Raw genomic sequence first — 19,590 nt, 5'->3', positions numbered from 1 at the left:
CAAGCACCCTCTTCTTATAGTCTTTTTTCTCTGTTGAAGATTATGGATTTTGCTGCGTCAGTTTGTGACCGGGTTACTTCTTAATTGGTGTATCTTTTGATGTAAACATTCCAGTACACCGCCGAGAGTCATCCTGTCCTGGTTTCAATTTAATCAATTGTCTTGTCTTTCGGGGTGCCAGCGTTCACCTCAGGGTTGTCAATCTGCCCTTCCTTTATTATGGATGCGCGTTGATGATTCTTTGGTGTTGTTAAGTCTCTTCACTCCTCCTTCCTTGGCCATCTGGCTATAACAATGGCCTTCACACCTTATCTTTTCCTGATGCAAACATTCCTCATTCACGCAAACAGTCTTTTTACAGAGACCTTTGAGAACACAAACAGTGTCAGTTTATTTTGAATCTCCTTAACATAGACACAATACAAGATCCTGTCTCTTACATTTCTTTGTTTTAAGGTTTAGTAAGTATATTTAACTAGAGTGCCTAATTTGTAATACATATAGAATCATAGACTATCAGGGTTGGAAGGGACCCCAGAAGGTCATCTAGTCCAACCCCCTGCTCAAAGCAGGACCAATTCCCAGTTAAATCATCCCAGCCAGGGCTTTGTCAAGCCTGACCTTAAAAACCTCTAAGGAAGGAGATTCTACCACCTCCCTAGGTAACGCATTCCAGTGTTTCACCACCCTCTTAGTGAAAAAGTTTTTCCTAATATCCAATCTAAACCTCCCCCACTGCAACTTGAGACCATTACTCCTCGTTCTGTCATCTGCTACCATTGAGAACAGTCTAGAGCCATCCTCTTTGGAACCCCCTTTCAGGTAGTTGAAAGCAGCTATCAAATCCCCCCTCATTCTTCTCTTCTGCAGGCTAAACAATCCCAGCTCCTTCAGCCTCTCCTCATAAGTCATGTGTTCCAGACCCCTAATCATTTTTGTTGCCCTTCGCTGGACTCTCTCCAATTTATCCACATCCTTCTTGTAGTGTGGGGCCCAAAACTGGACACAGTACTCCAGATGAGGCCTCACCAATGTCGAATAGAGGGGAACGATCACGTCCCTCGATCTGCTCGCTATGCCCCTACTTCTACATCCCAAAATGCCATTGGCCTTCTTGGCAACAAGGGCACACTGCTGACTCATATCCAGCTTCTCGTCCACTGTCACCCCTAGGTCCTTTTCCGCAGAACTGCTGCCTAGCCATTCGGTCCCTAGTCTGTAGCTGTGCATTGGGTTCTTCCGTCCTAAGTGCAGGAAACCATAGTAGACATTATAATTTATCCTAAAACAAAAGGGGTGACCATAATCAGTCATAAGGATTGTTCTGGTCTGTCCCTGTCTTAACATCAGTACAGACACTGGCAGTCTGTCAGATGCATTTCTACCAGTGTCCCAGAGGGTCATTCCTTTCTGCTATTCAAAAAGGGTGGCTGGCAGGATGAAATGAAATCATACGTTAGTACCTCTATTCTTATAATACAATTATAAAATTCTGCTCCTACATGAGTGCCCTTGTACTGTTATCCAGGGGACCCAGGTTGGGCTCCCTGGCCTGGGATTCCCAGGCCATCTCCCCTTGGGGGGAACTGGGGGAGGGAAATTCCTTGTGGGAGGCTGTGTTCCATTCCCGGTTTCTTGTTTCCTGCTTCGCAGGGGCTGGGCACACTCAGGTTGAGGAGCATTGTGCCCCACGCGGGTGCTGCTCCGCTCAGTGTGGGGCGGTGCTGAGTGTTTCCGAGAGGCAAGGCCGGTCTGGTGCTTAGTCAGTTGGGTTGTGGTTTGGGGGCTAGGGAGGGGTTGTAAATGGAGGGATCCTTAGAGCCCAGGCCTGGGTGCAGTCCGTATGAGAGCGAGCAGCTGATGGCATCATTACAGCGGGGTTCAACCCAAACCTTCCAGTCTGCTTTCAGACTCTCTCTCCTCCCCAAGCGCTGCACTGAGGCGTGATGTGTCTGTCACCCAGCTGGAGCCAGGCCCTCTGCCAGCCGACATGTGCCCTGGACTCTGCTAACTTTCGGCGGGCGACCTTTGCACCCTGGGAATAGTGCAGAGCACAGAGGCAGTCTCCAGTCAGCCTCAGACCCTCCTGTTGGGGCCTCATGATGAGAGGCAGGAATCATGACTTCATGTGGGTCCAATTAAAGGAGGGAATGTTCTAGGAGAGATACGGTAAATCGCTGTCATGTGGGGATTGGGAGAGCAGGGGCTGGGCAGACAGGCCATCCTGGGGGGGAAGGGTGTCGCATCGGGTAGACACAGCATCCTGGGGTGGCGGCTGGGGGGGAGGAGGAGCAGACAGGCCATCCAGGGTGGGGGAGACATGGGCAGACACAGTGTCCTGAGAGAGGGGTGAGGGTGTGGGCGGGGACTGGACAGACAGGCCATCCTGCAGGGGAAAGGGGTGGCGCTGGGCAGACACACCTGGCCCACAGGGAGTGGAGGGGGCAGTGGAACCATTCTAAGGGGTGGGAATGTCTCTAGACCATGCCACAAGGCTGCAAACGAGGTTGGATTTGGGGGTTGTGTCTCACACGAGTCAGCTGGCAGAGGGCTGCTGGGGGTGCGTGGTAAAGGAAGAGTCTGTCCTGAGTGAGTGAGTGAGTGAGACTGCAGGGCAGGGGTTGGTCCACCACCTTTCTGAGGAAAGTCTCTTGTGTCCCCCATGTCTCCAAGTACTAAATACAGCAATTCAGCTGGGTAAACAACAGACTCTCCTGCTTCCTTGGGAGGCCACCCCATGCCAGCTCCCTCTGTTGGGACACATGCCTCCTCCCACAGTCAGAGCTTCCTCCCCCTGCTAGAGGTGTTCAGCTATTTCCAGGGCACAGACCCCAGGGAGACGTGTCTGAGTAAGAACTTCATACAGGGAGGTTGCTCTCCATACGGGGTCCCTGGGGGTGGAAGTACACACCTGCTGCTCCCAGGGGATCTCTGCTGGGGAGCTGCATCTCTGCTCTGGTTTTTGTGTTGTGCACGCTGTGCCATACGCTGCAAGCTCCTGGTGCCGCTCCTGCGACACTGCATCGTGTCCCCTGCGTGTAATAGTGATGTCACTAGCATGTCACTACCCTGCCTCTGGCTCTCTCAGGCCTTGCCCACGGCACCAGCGTGGCAGCTCAGCACATACCTTACACCTGCCCTTCCTGGCCTGTGTGGCACTGTGCAGCTGTAGACTCGGGTTTCCTTTTCACAAGCCAGGCCAGTTTTGCCCAGGCCATGCAGCAGAGTTAGACTTTCCTGTCTCAAAACTGGATTCCCACCTGAGTCTAGGCTGTTATCGCAGTGCGAAACAATGCCTCTGGGATGGCACTCCTGGGGGGATCTACGAGCCATTCCCAAGCACACGGCTAAGGTCACAGGGCTCTCGGCCTGTCCCAAGGGAAGGAGAGGGGGCTGTTTTAAAAAAGCCAGAGCACATTGGGAGGAGGAACTGATCCAAGAGCTGGATGAGGGGTTCCCCACAAGGCCACTAAGGCATATAGGAGAGTTTGGAAGGATTGTCTCCCTAGAGGTTGGTTACCTTGTTAGAGTGGAACATGCATTCTGTGAGCCACATTCAGTCATCCCTGGTGTCGCTCCGGCTGACTTGCAGGATTTGATCCAGGGGCCATCTGGCACTGAGTGCCTTCAGCTGGAAGTATCACTATCAAGGAAGACGTTTCTGAACCATAAGCATTTGGCTGCTTTTCCATTTAACATTTCAAGTGGTGGAGAGATCCGGCAGATCTCTTATTCGCCTCTAGCCAGCCAGTCAGGATTGGCTGCCAGATTTGAATGTGTGTTCTAATGGGTTAGCATTGTCTCAGACCTCTGAAGGGGTAACAAGTAGAAAGAGCCTGGCTCAAATGGCTGAACAGAGTCATGTGATGAGTCAGGCATTTTTCTCATGTGTAAATATTATATTTCCTGTTTTTAGAAGTCAAATGTCCAGGAAACAGCCCCAGAGGGGGTGCAGAGTTTAGGTGGGATGAATCTCCAAGACTTTGGAGATTCAATTTGATGTCTGGGTAAAAGCTGGAGGCAGCTCACCCATCTCCCACTTGACCTGAGATCTGAATTGCATTTTTGTTTTCTTCTTTTCCTAAATAATTCCCTATGTTTGTGTTTCTCTCCATCCAGGGACACTCCTACCCGCTGGCAGCCTTTGCCAGGCACTAAAGCAGCCATGCTGGTTAAAGTTAACAGTTTAAGACAAGTGCAGGATTCATCGAACAGTTCAGTGCAGCCACAGAGTACTGCAGAAGCCAACAGCCAGAAATCTCTGCTTCCAAATCCAGTCCCATATGCCCAGCCTCAGTCCACAGCCCAGACCCCAGCTGCTGCAAAGCCAGCCTCTCCAGTGGAAACCAAACCGTCGATGCAGATTAAAAAGACAGAGAATGGTGGGTTTTGCTTAGTGCTAAGGAATGGCCCTCCTTGTCATGTTCCGCCAAGGAGCGAAACAGGGACACCACAGCCTGCATCTCCCAAATATGCATCTCCAGCACCTATATATGATGAGCCGTCATTAGATTCCCCAATTTATGACGAGCCTCCTGTAGATATGGACACTGAGAGTGTAAATGCGAATGGGACATCTCCACAAATATCTCCAAGCAATAGCTTCCAAAAGCAGCTCCAGCCAACCAAATTATTGCATCACCCAAGTATGCAACAGCAACAACAAGCTGGAAAAAAGCATGTGCGAAACCCTTCCACCACAGAATACAGCCCTGCTGGAAGAGAGTACATTAAACACATGGTCAATGTTGACCAGTCATCCAAACCTCTTCACTGCCCCGGGGGGGTGGCTGATAGCCCTGCTAAACCACAGCCTGGTCTGCTTTCTTCAAAGGACAGTTTCAAGCAGTCCTGGAGGGTCTTGGAAGCCAATGTTCTCAAGAATATGGAGGCCCACCATAGTCGACAGAACAGCCCACAAGCTCAAGAGTACCCTACTGTTATAAGTCAACAGGATTCTGGCTACTCAACAGGCCCTTCTCCAAGCTTGCGAAAGAGGAAAGGAAGGAGACAAATGGCAGGTCAGGGAAGACCTGGCTCAGTGGGCAGCAGCAGTGAACTCAGTGCTTTGAATGATAAGTTGATTGCGGAGATGCGTGCCGTGGTGGGGAAATCGGCAGCCTGCAGGGGAAGCAAAGCAAGCCTAGATGCCGACATGCTGGAAAATGCCACCTCAACAGGGAGCAGTAAAGTTAGGTTTCAGTCAGACCATTTGAAGAAAGGTGTCATCCAGCACTCAAGGGACAACGTGACCTCTAGTAACAGGTCCTTGTACAGACAGGGACTGGAGAGGACAGGGAGCTTCTCGAATGACCCAGCTATGCAACAGGACGTAGTGAGGTCCAAGAGGACCTATGAGAAAATGGACTCTTTAGAAAAGAATGTGATGAGCCAGAGAAGTCTGACTTCATCAGATGCAGCACGAACATCCTCTCAGGTATGTGCCAATGATTATTTCAGTTAAAACACTTGCTGCTAGTCGATAGGGGTAGTTCTAACCCAAATGCACCATGCCATGTACTGATGGGTCTGGATTACTTACTGTACAAAGAGTTTTATTTACAGACACTGTATGTTCTTGGGGAATAAACAACAGATTGCAGAATCTTGCAGCTTTGTAATTGGAGGATCCTATTTCAGACCAGGTGCCTGATGCGATAGGTGGGAATTATGGAAGAGAAAGCAGAGTTTGGGTCCCATGCACCAAGTACGTAGCACTGAATGTGGTTGCTTGACTTCATTTACTTATTTGTATTGTGGTGTCATGGACCAGGACCCATTGTGCTAGGTGCTGTACAAACCCAGAACAAAAAAGGGTCCCTGCCTCAAGGAGCAGACAATCTAAGACATAAGAGAACAGCTGGATACACGCTGGGAAGCACAAGGAAACAAGGATTTGTTATTGGTCAGCATAATAGGCAGCATCTCAGCCCATCAGCTGCCTAAATGTTGTCATGTTCTTTGTAGGCCACATGTAGGAGGGATTTGGAGGAGGACAGTGAGGTGGCTTGGAGGGTGCTTACAGGGGCAGCAGCAGAGAAAGCAGGAAGGTGCTTGTCTGAATGTAACAAGTGGGCGAAGGAGGCTGGTGTTACTGGCAGAGTGGAGTTCAGAGCTGACATCTTGATTGTGTCTAAGAGATGCTAGGTCAGGCAGGGACTTTCTGTGAAGAGCTCTGAATGTGCAGGTGTTTGTTTGGATGTGGTAGAGAAGAGGGAGCCAGAAGAGGGGTGACATGGCCAAAGGGGAGGTGCCAGGAAAACGCTCTCTGGAGCAGCATTCTGAATGGGTGTAAGTGGGATGAGATGGGATTTGTGAAGGCCAGACAAGAGATGAGCCTGCGTATGATGGTCTAGAGAGAAAGCCGAGTCAAAGATGATACCCAGGTGACAGACTTGTGTGACAGCGCGGATGGTGGGGTTGTCCTTGGTAACGGACAAGAGGGATGGGGGAAGGGGCTGACAAGAAGATTAAGAGCTCTGTTTTGGTCATGGTGACCTTAAGCTGATGTCTGGACTCCCAGGAGATGTCAGAAAGGCAGGCTGAAGTCTAGGAGAGAAAGAAACTGGTCTGGAGTAGAGGTAGATCTGAGAGTCATCACTATAGAGATGATAGCTGAATTTATGTTTGTGAATTAAATTGCCCAGGGATGAGGAGTGGAAGGAATGGAGAAGGGGACCAAGGACAGAGCCCTGTGGAACCCCCAGAAAGTTGGCAGAGGGAGGAGAGGGATCCTCTGAAGGATTAACTAGAGAAGTAGGAGTACAAGCAGGAGAGGGCGAAGTAATGGAAGCTGAAGGAGTCCAAGCTTTCGAGAAGAGAAGCCCCGTTGAAGGCAGCAGACAGGTCCAGGAGGATGAGGATGGAGCATTGGGTCTCAGCATTGGCCAGGAAGAGGTCATTAGAGGCTTTGGTGAGAGCCATTGCAGCAGGGTACAGGGGTGGCAGGAAGATTGGAGGGCATCTAGGATGGCATTGGAAGAGAGGAGCTCTGGATAATTGTTGTGGACTGTATGTTCAGTGGGCTTAGAGATGCTGGGAGATGAGACGCTGGAGGGACAGATGCTATCAAGGGTTTAAAAAAAAACAAAAAAAGAAAACCAGGAGAAATTATCCTGCCCAGTTTGGTGTTACAAGGAGGTGCTGAGCAAGTGAGGAAGACACGTGCTAATTTATCACCCCCACAGAGCCATATGTTTAGGATTGGAGAGGGTAGGCCCAGACGAGAGTCAAACACAAGTAAATTCAGCATTGTTTGCTAGCAAGAAAACCACCAACCTAATCTCAATGTCTGAACTATTTAATGTGTGTCCTGTTCTGACTAGCTCTGGGGTTGAAATTTAAAGTGCTCCTAAATTTATAAGTGTTTGCAAAGAAAAAAAAATGCATATGTCTTCTTTTGCTTCTTTGTGATGCAAAAAAAAGGGGGGGGCCTTTAAAAATGTACTTTGCACTTTGTGGAGCAAGATCTTAGGGGGACACAGAGGCAGGATCTGCTTGATGAGTTTTGCCCAGTGTTACTCACTGATGTTCTGGAGTTGTTGGAGGATTTTGAGCCACAGCCTGTTTTAGAACCATGTCCTTTCTGACTGGGGAAGGCCAGCCAGGGAAGGACGGGTCCTTGTTTGCCTCTGTTAAGAAGGGCAGGATCCTTGTTTGCCTCCATTAAGAAGGGCAGCCTTGGAGAATGCAGGTGTTCATCTGTAGCTCAAGATACAATCCAATATTGACAGACTAGCCAGAGTTGCACCTTCCATTTTTGGATTATTGAGACGGTTGTGGCAAGACAAGTCTCTCAGTATTTCGCTGCTCAGGTCCCCGTGGTTTTGTCAGTCAAGCTACATACCTGATTTGGTTTAGAGACTGCTCTTGTTGTGCTCATCTGTGTTTGCCTCCTAACCGCAGACAATGACCATGTGTCCATGCTGGTAGTATTAGATCTGCCTTCCATACCCTTGATCATGAGGTGTGGCTGGCTCATCTGAGCTTTAGGTGGAGTTGATGGGGCAGCTGTATGGTTCTTTCCTATCTGAGAGATCCCGAAAGGATGTAGAGGACAATTGCCAGTCACCAACAGGGTGGACAGGTTCCATTGGCCTCTGGCTGCAAAGGTGTGGCCTTGTGTTTTGGATGTGGCTTTCTAACTTAATCCATGCTTTTGCACTTCAGTATCAGATGAATGCAACACGAGCCACATGAGGCCACATTTTAAACTGGCCCAGAAGTTAAAACTGGTACAGAGAGCAGCTGTCATCTTGGTAGATGGGGCAACTGCAGAGAGTACTTGGCCCCACACTGGTCACTTCTCAGCGTCCAGGTAGACTTTGAGGTGTTGGTTTTGATCTATAAACACCTATCTATAGGTTATAGATCTGTTTGATCTATAAAAATCTATAAAGATCAAGGACAGGGTAGGCCCGTTACTCAGTGGGGGAGGGGAGAAATAATAACAGAAAATGTGGAAATGGCACAGGTGCTCAGTGACTTCTTTGTTTCGGTTTTCACCAAGAAGGTTAGTGGTGATTGGACGTCTCACATAGTGAATGCCAGTGAAAATGAGGTAGGATCAGAAGAGGCTAAAATAGGAAAAGAACAAGTTAAAAATTACTTAGACAAGTTAGATGTCTTCCAGTCACCAGGCCTGATGAAATGCATCCTAGAATACTCAAGGAACTGACTGAGGAGATACCTGAGCTATTACCGATTATCTTTGCAAGATCATGGAAGATGGGAGAAATTCCAGAAGACGGGAAAAGGGCAAATATAGTGCCAATCTATAAAAAGGGAAATAAGGACAACCCAGGAAATTACAGACCAGTAAGCTTAACTTCTGTATCCAGAAAGATAATGAAGCAAATAATTAAGAAATCAATTTGCAAACAGCTAGAAGATAATGTGATAAGTAACAATCATTATGGATTTAGGAAAAACAAATTGTGTCAAACTAAACTGATAGCTTTCTTTGACGGGATAACAAGCCTTGTGGATAGGGGGGAAGTGGTAGATGTGGTATATCTTGACTTTACTAAAGCTTTTGATATTGTCTCACATGACCTTCTCATAAACAAACTAAGGAAATGCAACCTAGATGGAGCTAGTGTAAGGTGGGTGCAAAACTGGTTGGAAAACCATTCCCAAAGAGTAGTTATCAGTGGTTCACAGTCATTCTGGAAGGGCATAACGAGTGGGGTCCTGCAGGGATCAGTTCTGGGTCCGGTTCTGTTCAGTATCTTCATCAATTATTTAGATAATGGCATAGAGAGTACACTTAAAAGTTTGCGGACAACACCAAGCTAGGAGGGGTTGCAAGTGCTTTGGAGGATAGGATTAAAATTCAAAATGGTCTGGACAAACTGGAGAAATGGTCTGAAGTCAATAGGATGAAATTCAATAAGGACAAATGCAAAATACTCCATTTAGGAAGGAACAATCAGTTGCACACATACAAAATGGGAAATGACTGCCTAGGAAGGAGTACTGCGGAAAAGGATCTGGGAGTCATAGTGGACCAAAAGCTAAATATGAGTCAACAGTGTAAGGCTGTTGCAAGAAAAGTGAACATCATTCTGGGATGTATTAGCAGGAGCGTTGTTGTAAGCAAAACACAAGAAGTAATTCTTCTGCTCTACTCCACGCTGATTAGGCCTCAGCTGGAGTATTGTGTCCCGTTGTGTCCACATTTCAGGAAGGATATGGACAAATTGGAGAGAGTCCAGAGAAGAGCAACAAAAATGATGAAAGGTCTAGAAAACATGACCTATGAGGGAAGATTGAAAAAATTGGGTTTGTTTAGTCTGGAAAAGAGAAGATTGAGAGGGGACAGGATAACAGTGTTCAAGTATGGAAAAGGTTGTTACAAGGAGGAGGAAGAAAAAATGTTTTTCTTAACCTCTGAGAATAGGACAAAAAGCAATGGGCTTAAATTGCAGCAAGGGAGGTTTAGGTTGGACATTAGGAAAAACTTCCTAACTGTCAAGGTGGTTAAGCACTGGAATAAATTGCCTAGGGAGGTTGTGGAATCTCCATCATTGGAGATGTTTAAGAACAGGTTAGACAAACACCTGTCAGGGATGATCTAGATAATTAGTCCTGCCATGAGTGTAGGTGACTGAACTAGATGACCTCTCGAGGTCCCATTCAGTTCTAGGTTTCTATAAAGCCCCACCTGAGAGATCCTCTCCCTGTGGTATGATGCCATGGTTACCACCAGGAGACAGGCAGCAGTAGGGCATTCTGCTTGTGGGCCTGGAACTCTACTATTCCCTCCCACCCAGTGCGAAATAGCCCAGGTTGTCGACCTTCAGGGCATGCTGAGGGCCCCATTGTTGGGGGGAGTTAAGGAGGTGATGCCAGGGTCTATGTGCGGCTGATTGTATGTTTAAATACAGTTACACGTGAAATGATCTCGTCTGGGCCTTGGAGTCCACGACCTGGCACACCTTGATTATTAGAAACAAATCCAGGGTAGCTACTTGACAAAGGTTCATGAGTTCGTCCTCGCTGAGTCTCTGTGGAGTCTACTCCGGGGCACTGCATGTTCGACTGAACACTGCATCTCGCACAGTCTTCTGCAGCTGCACTCCTGGAGAGAGAGAACAGCCCCTTTAGGTCTGAGGTCATGGATTAATTAACTGTGCTCTCAAGCTGAGTTAGCGCGAGTCTGCCTACCCAGGTGGGGAGGATCGTCCGCAGCTGCAGTGCAGATGCACTCTTAGGGCCCTTGGGGTAAATCTCCCTGGTCTGTTGTTGTCGGTTAGTTTTGGATCTCTCTGGAGGTGGGGCAGGTAGAAGGCAGTACTCTGCCTGGTCTCTCTCAGCTAGTCCTCCCTAACCTGCAGGGGAGATGAGGGCACTTGGCCTCAGCCTGGGCCATTATCATGCTGAACCTCACTGTCCTCCCACAGGACAGCCCAGCGTCTCCTCCCAGGGCATTCTCTTTAGGTGTATCGTTACGCAGCCTTGCTACCCAAATAGATGTGTGAAGACCCTGGCCAGACTCCCTGTCGCAGCTGTTCCTGCTCCATTGTAGATGTGGCCATGGATCCCAGAAGGGAGGCTGCGGGAGCCAAGGAAAAGCACACAACAGTCCAGAAAACTGGCTAGCCTGAAATGCTGTTGGCAGTCATCTGGGACGGCCTGAGCTGGCCTGCCGCTGCCCCGTATATGATGCTAAGCCTGACCAGAGCCCTCCTCCTGTGTATGATAATGTGGCTTATTGCATGTAACCCAGCTGTGAGACACTGGTTGGATTGGCATGAGCTAGCCAAAGACAGGAGGTTCCTGGGGTCTTCGTGGACAATGGGGGCCATGAAGTGGGGAACAGGCACTTTGAAAGGGCCACATATGTGATCACATGCACTGGGGAGGAGGGCATGGGGCTGGGGTTCATGGGCTGCTGCGGAACATGGATGATGAGCGTGTGCTGGCTGTGGGGAGGAAGGTGTGGGGCTGTGCCCTCTCAGGGAGCCTCAGCGAGGTGGTGAGAACCAGGGTTTGGATAGCAAGGGGTGATAGAGCATCTTGTCTAGGAGTACAAAGGGTGCTGTGTGCCAGAGAGACAGAGCCTGGGTACTCCAGGGGAGGAACGTGGCATTCTGGCCGATGAAAGAAATCCACATGTCTTGATAGACTGGCCTGGAAACTGCTGTGCTAGCAGAAGGCCTGGTGTAGAATGTGCGAAAGGAATTTGGGATCACCTGATGCAGGTGTTCTCAAGATACAGCCCTCCCAAAAGCTGACTTGCTTTGAACATTTCTAAGTGTTTATAGTGCTTTGTTGTCAGAGCTGGGAAAATACTATGGGTGGGTCCAGCTACAGGGCTGGAGCAGCAGAAAAGGGAGGCAGAGGCTGCAGGAGGAAAGGAACTGGGAGCTGTGCTCCTGAGCACCCTGCAGCTCTCAGCTCTGCTGGCCCCCAGATGGAGTAGAGGGTGTGAAGAGGCGAGAGGGAGATTGGAGCTGAGTGGCTGTGAGGAGCTCCTGCTGTCTGGGTTGGCACCTGGAGTCCTGGGCCAGCTTTGGGGATAAGTTCTGCTTCCCCACCCCCACTAGGGACACAGTGCAGGAGGTGGGCTTGTCCCTAAACATGCCCTAGAAGCTGTCAGCGGGGGCTGTTGGAGGAGTGCAGATCCCAGCCATGGACTCCATCCAACATACGTTTTCTCTCTGCTCACGACTCTAGTTCCTGGAGGTTGGGTGGCTGATGCTGCCTCACTCGGGTAAGACGCTCAGCTAAAATGCTTTTGATTGTAACTTGTCTGTTCTCCCTTGCAGCCTGGAACAATAGAGTCAGACTCCAAGCAGGAGACTAGCGTGCAGCCTGCCATCAGCATGGAATATCAGTTTCCCTACAGCACGTTACGGAAGCCCATCTCTCAAAGCAGCATGGCAGACTGGGCTTCCAAAAACCTGAACATGCACACTCAGGGCATCTTCCGCCGAAGGATCTCCATCTCCAACATGCTCTCCTGGAACGGGGGCTCCATCAAAAAGCCAATGCTCATCACCAGCAACCACGCCATTAAAAAGGAAGCATGTGAGATGTTTAAACTGGTGCAGATCTACATGGGAGACCGCCAGGCCCGCATGGACCGAAATCATGTGGCTTTGGTCACAGTCACCAAGTGCTGGAGCATACAGGGTTTACGGGATGAGCTTTACATACAGCTGATCAGGCAGACTACGGACAATATGTGTTACCGAAGTCTGGCATGGGGCTGGGAACTCATGGCCATCAGTCTGGCTTTTTTTTCCCCATCACCCAAGTTTCAGTCTTACCTGGAAGGTTACATCTACCGCCATCTCGACCAGGTCAATGATGAAAACCGTAAGTGCCTCGCACATCACAACAGCTGTTTAATGGCACTGAAATTCACCATCATGCATTGGGCTAGCAGTGAGCCTATGCAGCTCCGCTGCTCCTGTGCAGTGTCTGATTATTTGGGCAGCATCTGGTATATACATTGAGGCTATGTCTACACTTTGGATGCATCACTGTAAGGCCTCTCATGTAGCCCCTATACGCTGATGGGAGAGAGCTCTCCTGTTGGCATAATTAAACCACCCCAAACGAGCGGCGGTAGCTATGACTGGCACTTTTGTTGGTGAAACTTATGTCGGTGGGGGTAGGGGGGTGTTTTTTCAGACCCTGACTGACAAAAGTGCTAGTGTAGACAAAGCCTTGGAGAGGGACAGACTCTGCTCTCCCTTATGCTGGTGTGAATCTGGAGTGACTGCACTGGACTGCAGATTTACACTGGTGTATCTGAAAGCTGAATTTGGTCCATATTTTGTGGAATACCCTTTGAATGAGGGGCTAAGCGGCATGTTATAATTAACTGCATTGTGCAGGAAGACCGGCAAGCTGGTGGAGGTTGTAACCCTGATACTGATTAGTAAGGCTACGTTTTAGTCATGGGTATTTTTAGTAAAAGTCACGGACAGATCATGGGCAAAAAACAAAAAGTCACAGCCCAGTGACCTGTCTGTTGACTTTTACTAAAAATACTTGTGACTAAATCTTACCTGCTGGGAGGGGAGTGCTCCTGAGGACTGCTGCTCCTGGTGGGGAGCGGGCAGCCTGGGGCCCCCTGCCGCTGCTGGGGGGATGGCCAGGCCCCACCACTGCTCGGGCCAGGGGGCAGCCCGGGCCTCCGATACCACAGCCAGTCCAGGCGGGGGGCGGTCCGGGACCCCGGGGCTCCACAGCCGCTGATCCGGGTGACGACGGCCTGGGGTCCCACTGCCACTCTGGGCGGGGTTCAGCCAGGCGGGGGTGGCCCGGATCCACACCCTCTACCACTGGTCCCGGACCACTGTTCCAGGGCAACGCTGGGGACCAGCTGCCTGGGGCTGTCAGAGCAGCGGCCGGTGTGGCTGGCTCTGAGGTGCTGGGCTGGCCCTGGGGTCAGCCGCACCTGCCGCTGCAAAATTCATGGAGGTCATGGAAAGTCACGGAAGCCATGACCTCCGTGAATGATTCGCAGCCTTACTGATTAGTAATACTGGTAAGTCGTCATGCTTAAATTCCAGGAAGGTTTGCAGCCATATTGCTATCAGCAGGCAGGATAAGGGTTGTGCCATTCCCAGGAGCTGCTGGGCCTGTGCAGTAAACACTTCTCAAGCAGTCACAGGCAAATGGGTGTTTCTTTAATTAATTTCCAGTGCCAAGACGGTTGTAATCTATGGAGAGAAGTAGGACTCAAGTCCTTCCATCATGCGGCACAGCTGCTGTCAGGCCTTCTCCCAGTGATTCTAGCTTGTATTTGATTAAACAAATGGCTGCATGCAGCGGTGATGTAGCCGTGTCAGTCCCAGGGTATTAGCGAGACAAGGTTGGGGAGGTGATAGGATTCTGTTGGTGAGAGCCAAGCTTTCGAGCTACACATTGGTCTTCCTCAGGCCTGGCAAAGGTACTCCTAGCGTCACAGCAAAATGCAAGTTTTAACAGAAGTAGTTAGCACACCTTGTAAGGAATATTCTGTCTTGAAAGAATACAAGCTACTGTAGCTGGCGTATGTCAGTTCTAGGCACAGTCTAATCAGGGGTTCTCTGACTGTTACAGCCTTGAGAGACAAGGTGGGTGAGGTAACCATGGACCCACACGGGGACAGCTGCATTGTGCACAGCCTTGACAAGACAAAGGCTTTTGTCAGCAGTCCCCAGTGTGTGATAAGCAGAGCCTCACCCCACAATGCCTGGAAAGGCGTGCCTCCGAGCAAAGCTGCACCTCCGGTCGCTGGCCCCATCCGTACCACAGCATCTCCCACTTTCAGTGTCAGACAGATATAATCAGAGCCCCATCCAAAATTATGAAGTGCTAACGATGAAGGTATTTATAGGCACTTCTTCAGTGCTCAAGAGCAACGCTTCTGCCTAGTCATAACTAACACACACGAATCGCTCGAATCATTTCTCCCATGGATGTTCTGCTGGCAAAGAAACTGAGGCCGTGACTTGTCCAAGGCACAGGGCCAGTGTCAGGCCAGCGTTCGGAGTTCCTGTCTCCCAGTCCTGTGCTCTGCTCACAAGACTACACTCCTCCCAAAGGTCTCTGATTTAGATGGGTTTAGTTTTCTAAGGTACAGAGCACACTTGACTGGATCAGACTGACGTGGGGAAGAGTAGAAGCTTTGAGAACGAAGTACAATAGAGTGGGCTGGTGGAGGTGTAATGGGGAGGCTGCCCAGCCCCCCTAAGGACAGCACCCGGTGATAACAGCCTGTACGCCAAGATTAAAGGAAAGTGCTGCTGCTGGAGCCCCAGAGCCAAATCCAGATTGGCACCAAGCAGCTGCTGTGCCCACTGGAGTCAGTGGGCCTGACTTGACTGGGCTCCTTATTATGGCAAGTTCCCCCTGACTCAGTATTTTAGATGCTGAGCCAGGCTCTCAGGAGAGGGAACGGCTGGTGCTCGATCCCTGTAGGACTGACCTTGCATTGGGTTAGGGAAAGTTTGCATTCTGTCGAACATATCAAGTATGCCACACGTGTGCAGTGGGATATCCTTGGCCCACGGCTTGTGTAGAAATTCTTCCCAGCAGAATCTCTGCATGGGCTGCAGAAACTGGTGTTCACAGCCTTAGCTTTTGCCTATTGCCCTCTGCCATGTACACACACCCTGAAGAACACAGGTGCACCATGTTGCTAGCCTGTGATGTTCAGTGGGGACAGATCCCAGGATCTCAAATTCCAAGTGCAGTCAAAAATGTCATGTGGATTTGTTTCAGGGTGTAAAGGATATTCCCCTGCACTCACCTAACGCAAACATGGCGGCAGGAAGCTTACTCAGACCTTCCCAATGGTTCTCCTGTGGGCTGAGACAAAGCGTTCGACTAATAGAATCATAGGAATGGAAGGGACCTCGAGAGGTCATCTAGTCCAGTCCCCTGCTCTCAAGGCAGGACTAAGTATTATCTAGACCACCCCTGACAGGTGTTTGTCTAACCTGCTCTTAAAAATCTCCAATGATGGAGATTCCACAACCTCCCTGGGCAATTTATTCCAGTGCTTAACCACCCAGATAGGAAACTTTTCCTTATGTCCAACCTAAACCACCCTTGCTTTAATTTGAGCCCATTGCTTCTTGTTTTTCTTAACCTCTGAGGATAGGACAATTTACCTTCCTCTCCTTGTAACAATCTTTTATGTATTTAAAAACTGTTATCATGTCCTCTCTCAATCCTCTCTTTTCCAGACTAAACAAACCCAATTTTTTTAGTCTTTCCTCATAGGTCATGTTTTCTAGACCTTTAATCATTTTTGTTGGAGCTTTCAGTCCTAGAGGAGAATTTTCTGGATGAGTGAGGGTAGAGAGTCTAACGGAATGGGAATTGCAACCTTAGCTCAATCATTTGCTCTCCATAAGCATGCTCCTAGATGGAGCATTGAATATTAATGCTTCCTCCCATGGGTGTAGCAGCTCTGAGCTTCCCCTTGGCCAGAAATTCAGGGGCAGAAATAAACCAGGGGGCTTTGTAAACTGGCTCGGGCAGGATTTTCTTCCTCTCATTTCCCAGACTTGGGTGCTGCAGGGGCCAGTGGGATCACTAGGTCAGTCTTGCTAAGTGCTGTTGGGGCGGTGTTTGGCGGAGGAGAGGACAGCTGATCTGTAAGCAAGACAAGCTTGCGGAAGGAGATTTGACATTCTGGAGCCTCCCTCTGGTATCCTTGCTGTTCAGTGGATCCCAGTGATGGTCTCTCTGAGCCCTAGCCCAGGCCCCTCTGGAACTGGTTGATACCAGAGTCATGGACACAAAGTTCTTAGAGGCTCTTGCACTTTAAATAGATTTTATTCTCCTCTTCCCCATCTCCCCAGCCATGGCCTCCAGCTCTCCTAGCATCCGTTCCCTGACCAGTTGAGGCCAGCCTGCCCCCTCGTGCAGCCCCAGAGCACGTTGCTTTCGCTGATGTCTGTGGGCAGTTTTGGTGTCTTGCTGTCCATGCTGGGTCACTGCCTGCATGCTGTAAGGTGAAGGAGGCGGAGCGCGTTCGGTCTGCTTTGAGGTCACTCACTTAACCGTGCTTTGGATTTTCAGTTGCCCAGCGCATTAAGGAACTTCTGGATCTGAAAAACAAGAAGAACTCCAAATCCAGGAAAAAGAGGAAGCAAAACACCGAGGAAGAAGGTAAAGAGAGGCAGAATGTGAAGACTACACATGCATGGTCTGTCAGCCTCTGCAGTTAAACCTCAGACACAGCAGATTAGTTGCTGTGGGAACTATTTGGTAACAGAACCTGTAACACGGTGTTGTTCAGTCTAGGAATATGAATGTGTTCAGACTAGCCCCACCTATTAAGGTTGCCTAACAATTCTCATTGTAAGACTCTGTTTTCAGTTACTTATAACTTTACCAAACGTTAACCTTTCGGTCTGAAATTTTACATGCCTGGTGTCTGCCTCAGGCTGAATTTTTTGAAAAATTTCATCCAAAGAGGTTTTCTCATTTCTAAGAAAGAGTCTAGGGACCTTCTCTTTGGATAGCTCTAGCACAGAGGTGGGCAAACTATGGCCCGTGGGCCACATGCAGCCTGCGGGACCATCCTGCCCGGCCCCTGAGCTCCCGGCCGAGGAGGTTCGCTTCACCCCCTACCCCGCTGTCCCCCGTCCCCTGCAGTTACGCTGCCACATGGGCAGCGCAGCTTGCGCCCGCCCACCTCCCAGGCTTCCCAATAAGCCTGTCCTGCCGCTCTGAGCGGCCTGGTAAGGGGGCGGAAGGAGAGGATGGTTGGATAAGGGGCAGGGGGACCCGGGGGTCAGTCAGGGGACGGGGCAGTTGGATGGGGCGGAGGTTTGGGGAGGAGGGTGGTCAGGAGACAGAGAGTGGTGGTGGGGGGTTGGATAGGGGGTGGGGTCCCGGGGGGTTGGGGGTCCCGGGCAGCGGGGGACAGGGAGCAGGGAGAGTTAGATAGGGGGTGGGGTCCTGGGGGGGCAGTTAGGGGCGGGGGGTCCCGGGAGGGGGTGGTCAGGGGACAAGGAGCAGGGGGAGTTGGATAGGTCAGGGGTTCTGAGGGGGGCAGTCAGGGAGCGGGAAGTGGGAGGGGCGGATGGGGGCAGGGGCCAGGCTGTTTGGGGGATACAGCCTTCCCTACCTGCCCCTCCATACCATTTCGCAGCCCCAATGTGGCCCTCAGGCCAAAAGGTTTGCCCACCCCTGCTCTAGCACCACCATGCTTTGGAGTAGGGACTTGAAAGTTGCCAGGGGATTGGCCTTTGTGCCAGGAATGTGTCTTTTGCCATCTTTGTGAAAATTTGCCCACATTTAGCTAAGTTATAAGCCCTTGAAAAAAATCTCAATTCATGCACGATCAATAGGGACGTCTTAGATTTTAGTAGTGACATTCCTGAAAGATTCCATCATCTCTGGGCCCAGGGCTGTACAGGACTTTCACCGCAATGGCAGCTCTGGGCATCTGCCGGCTGTGTAAGGGGTGGGTCCTGTCACTGGAACTGAGAGCAGGGAGCCTGTGACCTTTTGCTGGGCCCAGGCAGCATGGAGAAGGCAGCTGCTTGTTTCGAATGCAGAGGGGATAAGCACTGAACCTGCAGGGGAGTAGACTGGGACAAGGAGCCTTGGGGTGCAGTGGTGAGTGGGAAACTGGGTCCAGCAGCTGAGGTGCAGAGTGTGAAGGAGACTGGGACTGGGCTGAGAAGCCAGAGGAATGGAGATTGGGACCAGCTAGATGAGGACAATGAAGAAAGCATTGAGAGCTGGTGAACCGGAACCCCTGGGAAATGTTTGTGCCTACTGCCAGGAAGGAGTAGAGAAGGGCCAAGACCTACTGTGCTGTGGAGATCCTTGTACAGTTCCGGAGTTGGGAGCAGCATTGGTGAAACCCAAACTGTGCAGCCCAGAAATATTCCATAAACGGCAACCTCCATTGCATGTCACTCAGAGGTGAACTGTTTATGTGCATCATGCTAATCAGCTTGGTTCAGCTTTGATTTACAGTCACCCTTGGCTAATAGTTGCTTGTTTTCCATCCTCTGGTTGGTTGCGAGCTGCATTGTATAGAGGAGGGGGATTTTTCAGACACTCTGCAAATGCATTTGGGTCCAGGGATCTTTCAAGTGAGAAGGATTGTGCAGTTTCTGCTTAATCTCAGCTGGTCAGACTGGCCTGCCAATTGCAGACTAGCTAGTATCATGCTGGGGCTGACTCTGCTCTAACTGCCCAGGGCAGAGGCCCATGCTGTTCTGAGCCCTGCCTCCTGCCCCTCCCCATTCCAGAGCTTACAGTAAATATAGTGTAGGTCCCCTCCCTCATGCCCCCACAGCTGCCAGCCTTCCCACACCGTTCCCTGGGGCACTGTGTGTGTTGGGGGGTGGGAGGGAGCAGCCTGGGGCGTTCCAGAAGTTGTCAAAGCCTCAGAGTTCCACTGAGCAGCTAAAGCTCATGGATACCCCGTGTCCCCATTATCTGCAGCTCTCTTCCAGTGGCCTTGGGCCTTTGGGGGGGTCTTCTGCACACACTGTCCAGAGGGGGTGTGGGGCTATGCCGTGTTTCCCCCATACATTTGTTCAGGCTTCTCCTATGTTTCCCTGTCTTGTGGCAGTTGAGGAGATTGGGGTTCCCCCGTGGAGTGTCCCCTGG

At 50.3% G+C, this 19,590-nt stretch overlaps 1 protein-coding gene across 3 annotated transcripts in view; it reads left to right on the top strand.

The window, feature by feature from the left end:
• The window catches only part of LOC140897389 (rho GTPase-activating protein 39), a 121,283-nt gene that overhangs the window by 79,464 nt on the left and 22,229 nt on the right, over positions 1-19,590 (top strand). For 2 of the 3 annotated variants that reach the window (XM_073309976.2, XM_073309977.2), the window contains exons 3-5: positions 4,120-5,437; positions 12,273-12,825; positions 17,035-17,124. In XM_073309976.2, coding sequence (XP_073166077.1) covers positions 4,120-5,437; positions 12,273-12,825; positions 17,035-17,124 — 1,961 coding nt within the window. The remainder of the gene's footprint in view (positions 1-4,119; positions 5,438-12,272; positions 12,826-17,034; positions 17,125-19,590) is intronic. The other variant, XM_073309978.2, reaches the window with a different exon arrangement.

The sequence above is a fragment of the Lepidochelys kempii genome, chromosome 13 (genome assembly GCF_965140285.1).
Source record: "Lepidochelys kempii isolate rLepKem1 chromosome 13, rLepKem1.hap1, whole genome shotgun sequence".
In the NCBI taxonomy this organism is placed as follows: domain Eukaryota; kingdom Metazoa; phylum Chordata; order Testudines; family Cheloniidae; genus Lepidochelys; species Lepidochelys kempii.
The sequence above is the reverse complement of the archived record's forward strand: the minus strand, read 5'-3'. Positions and strand labels throughout refer to the sequence as shown.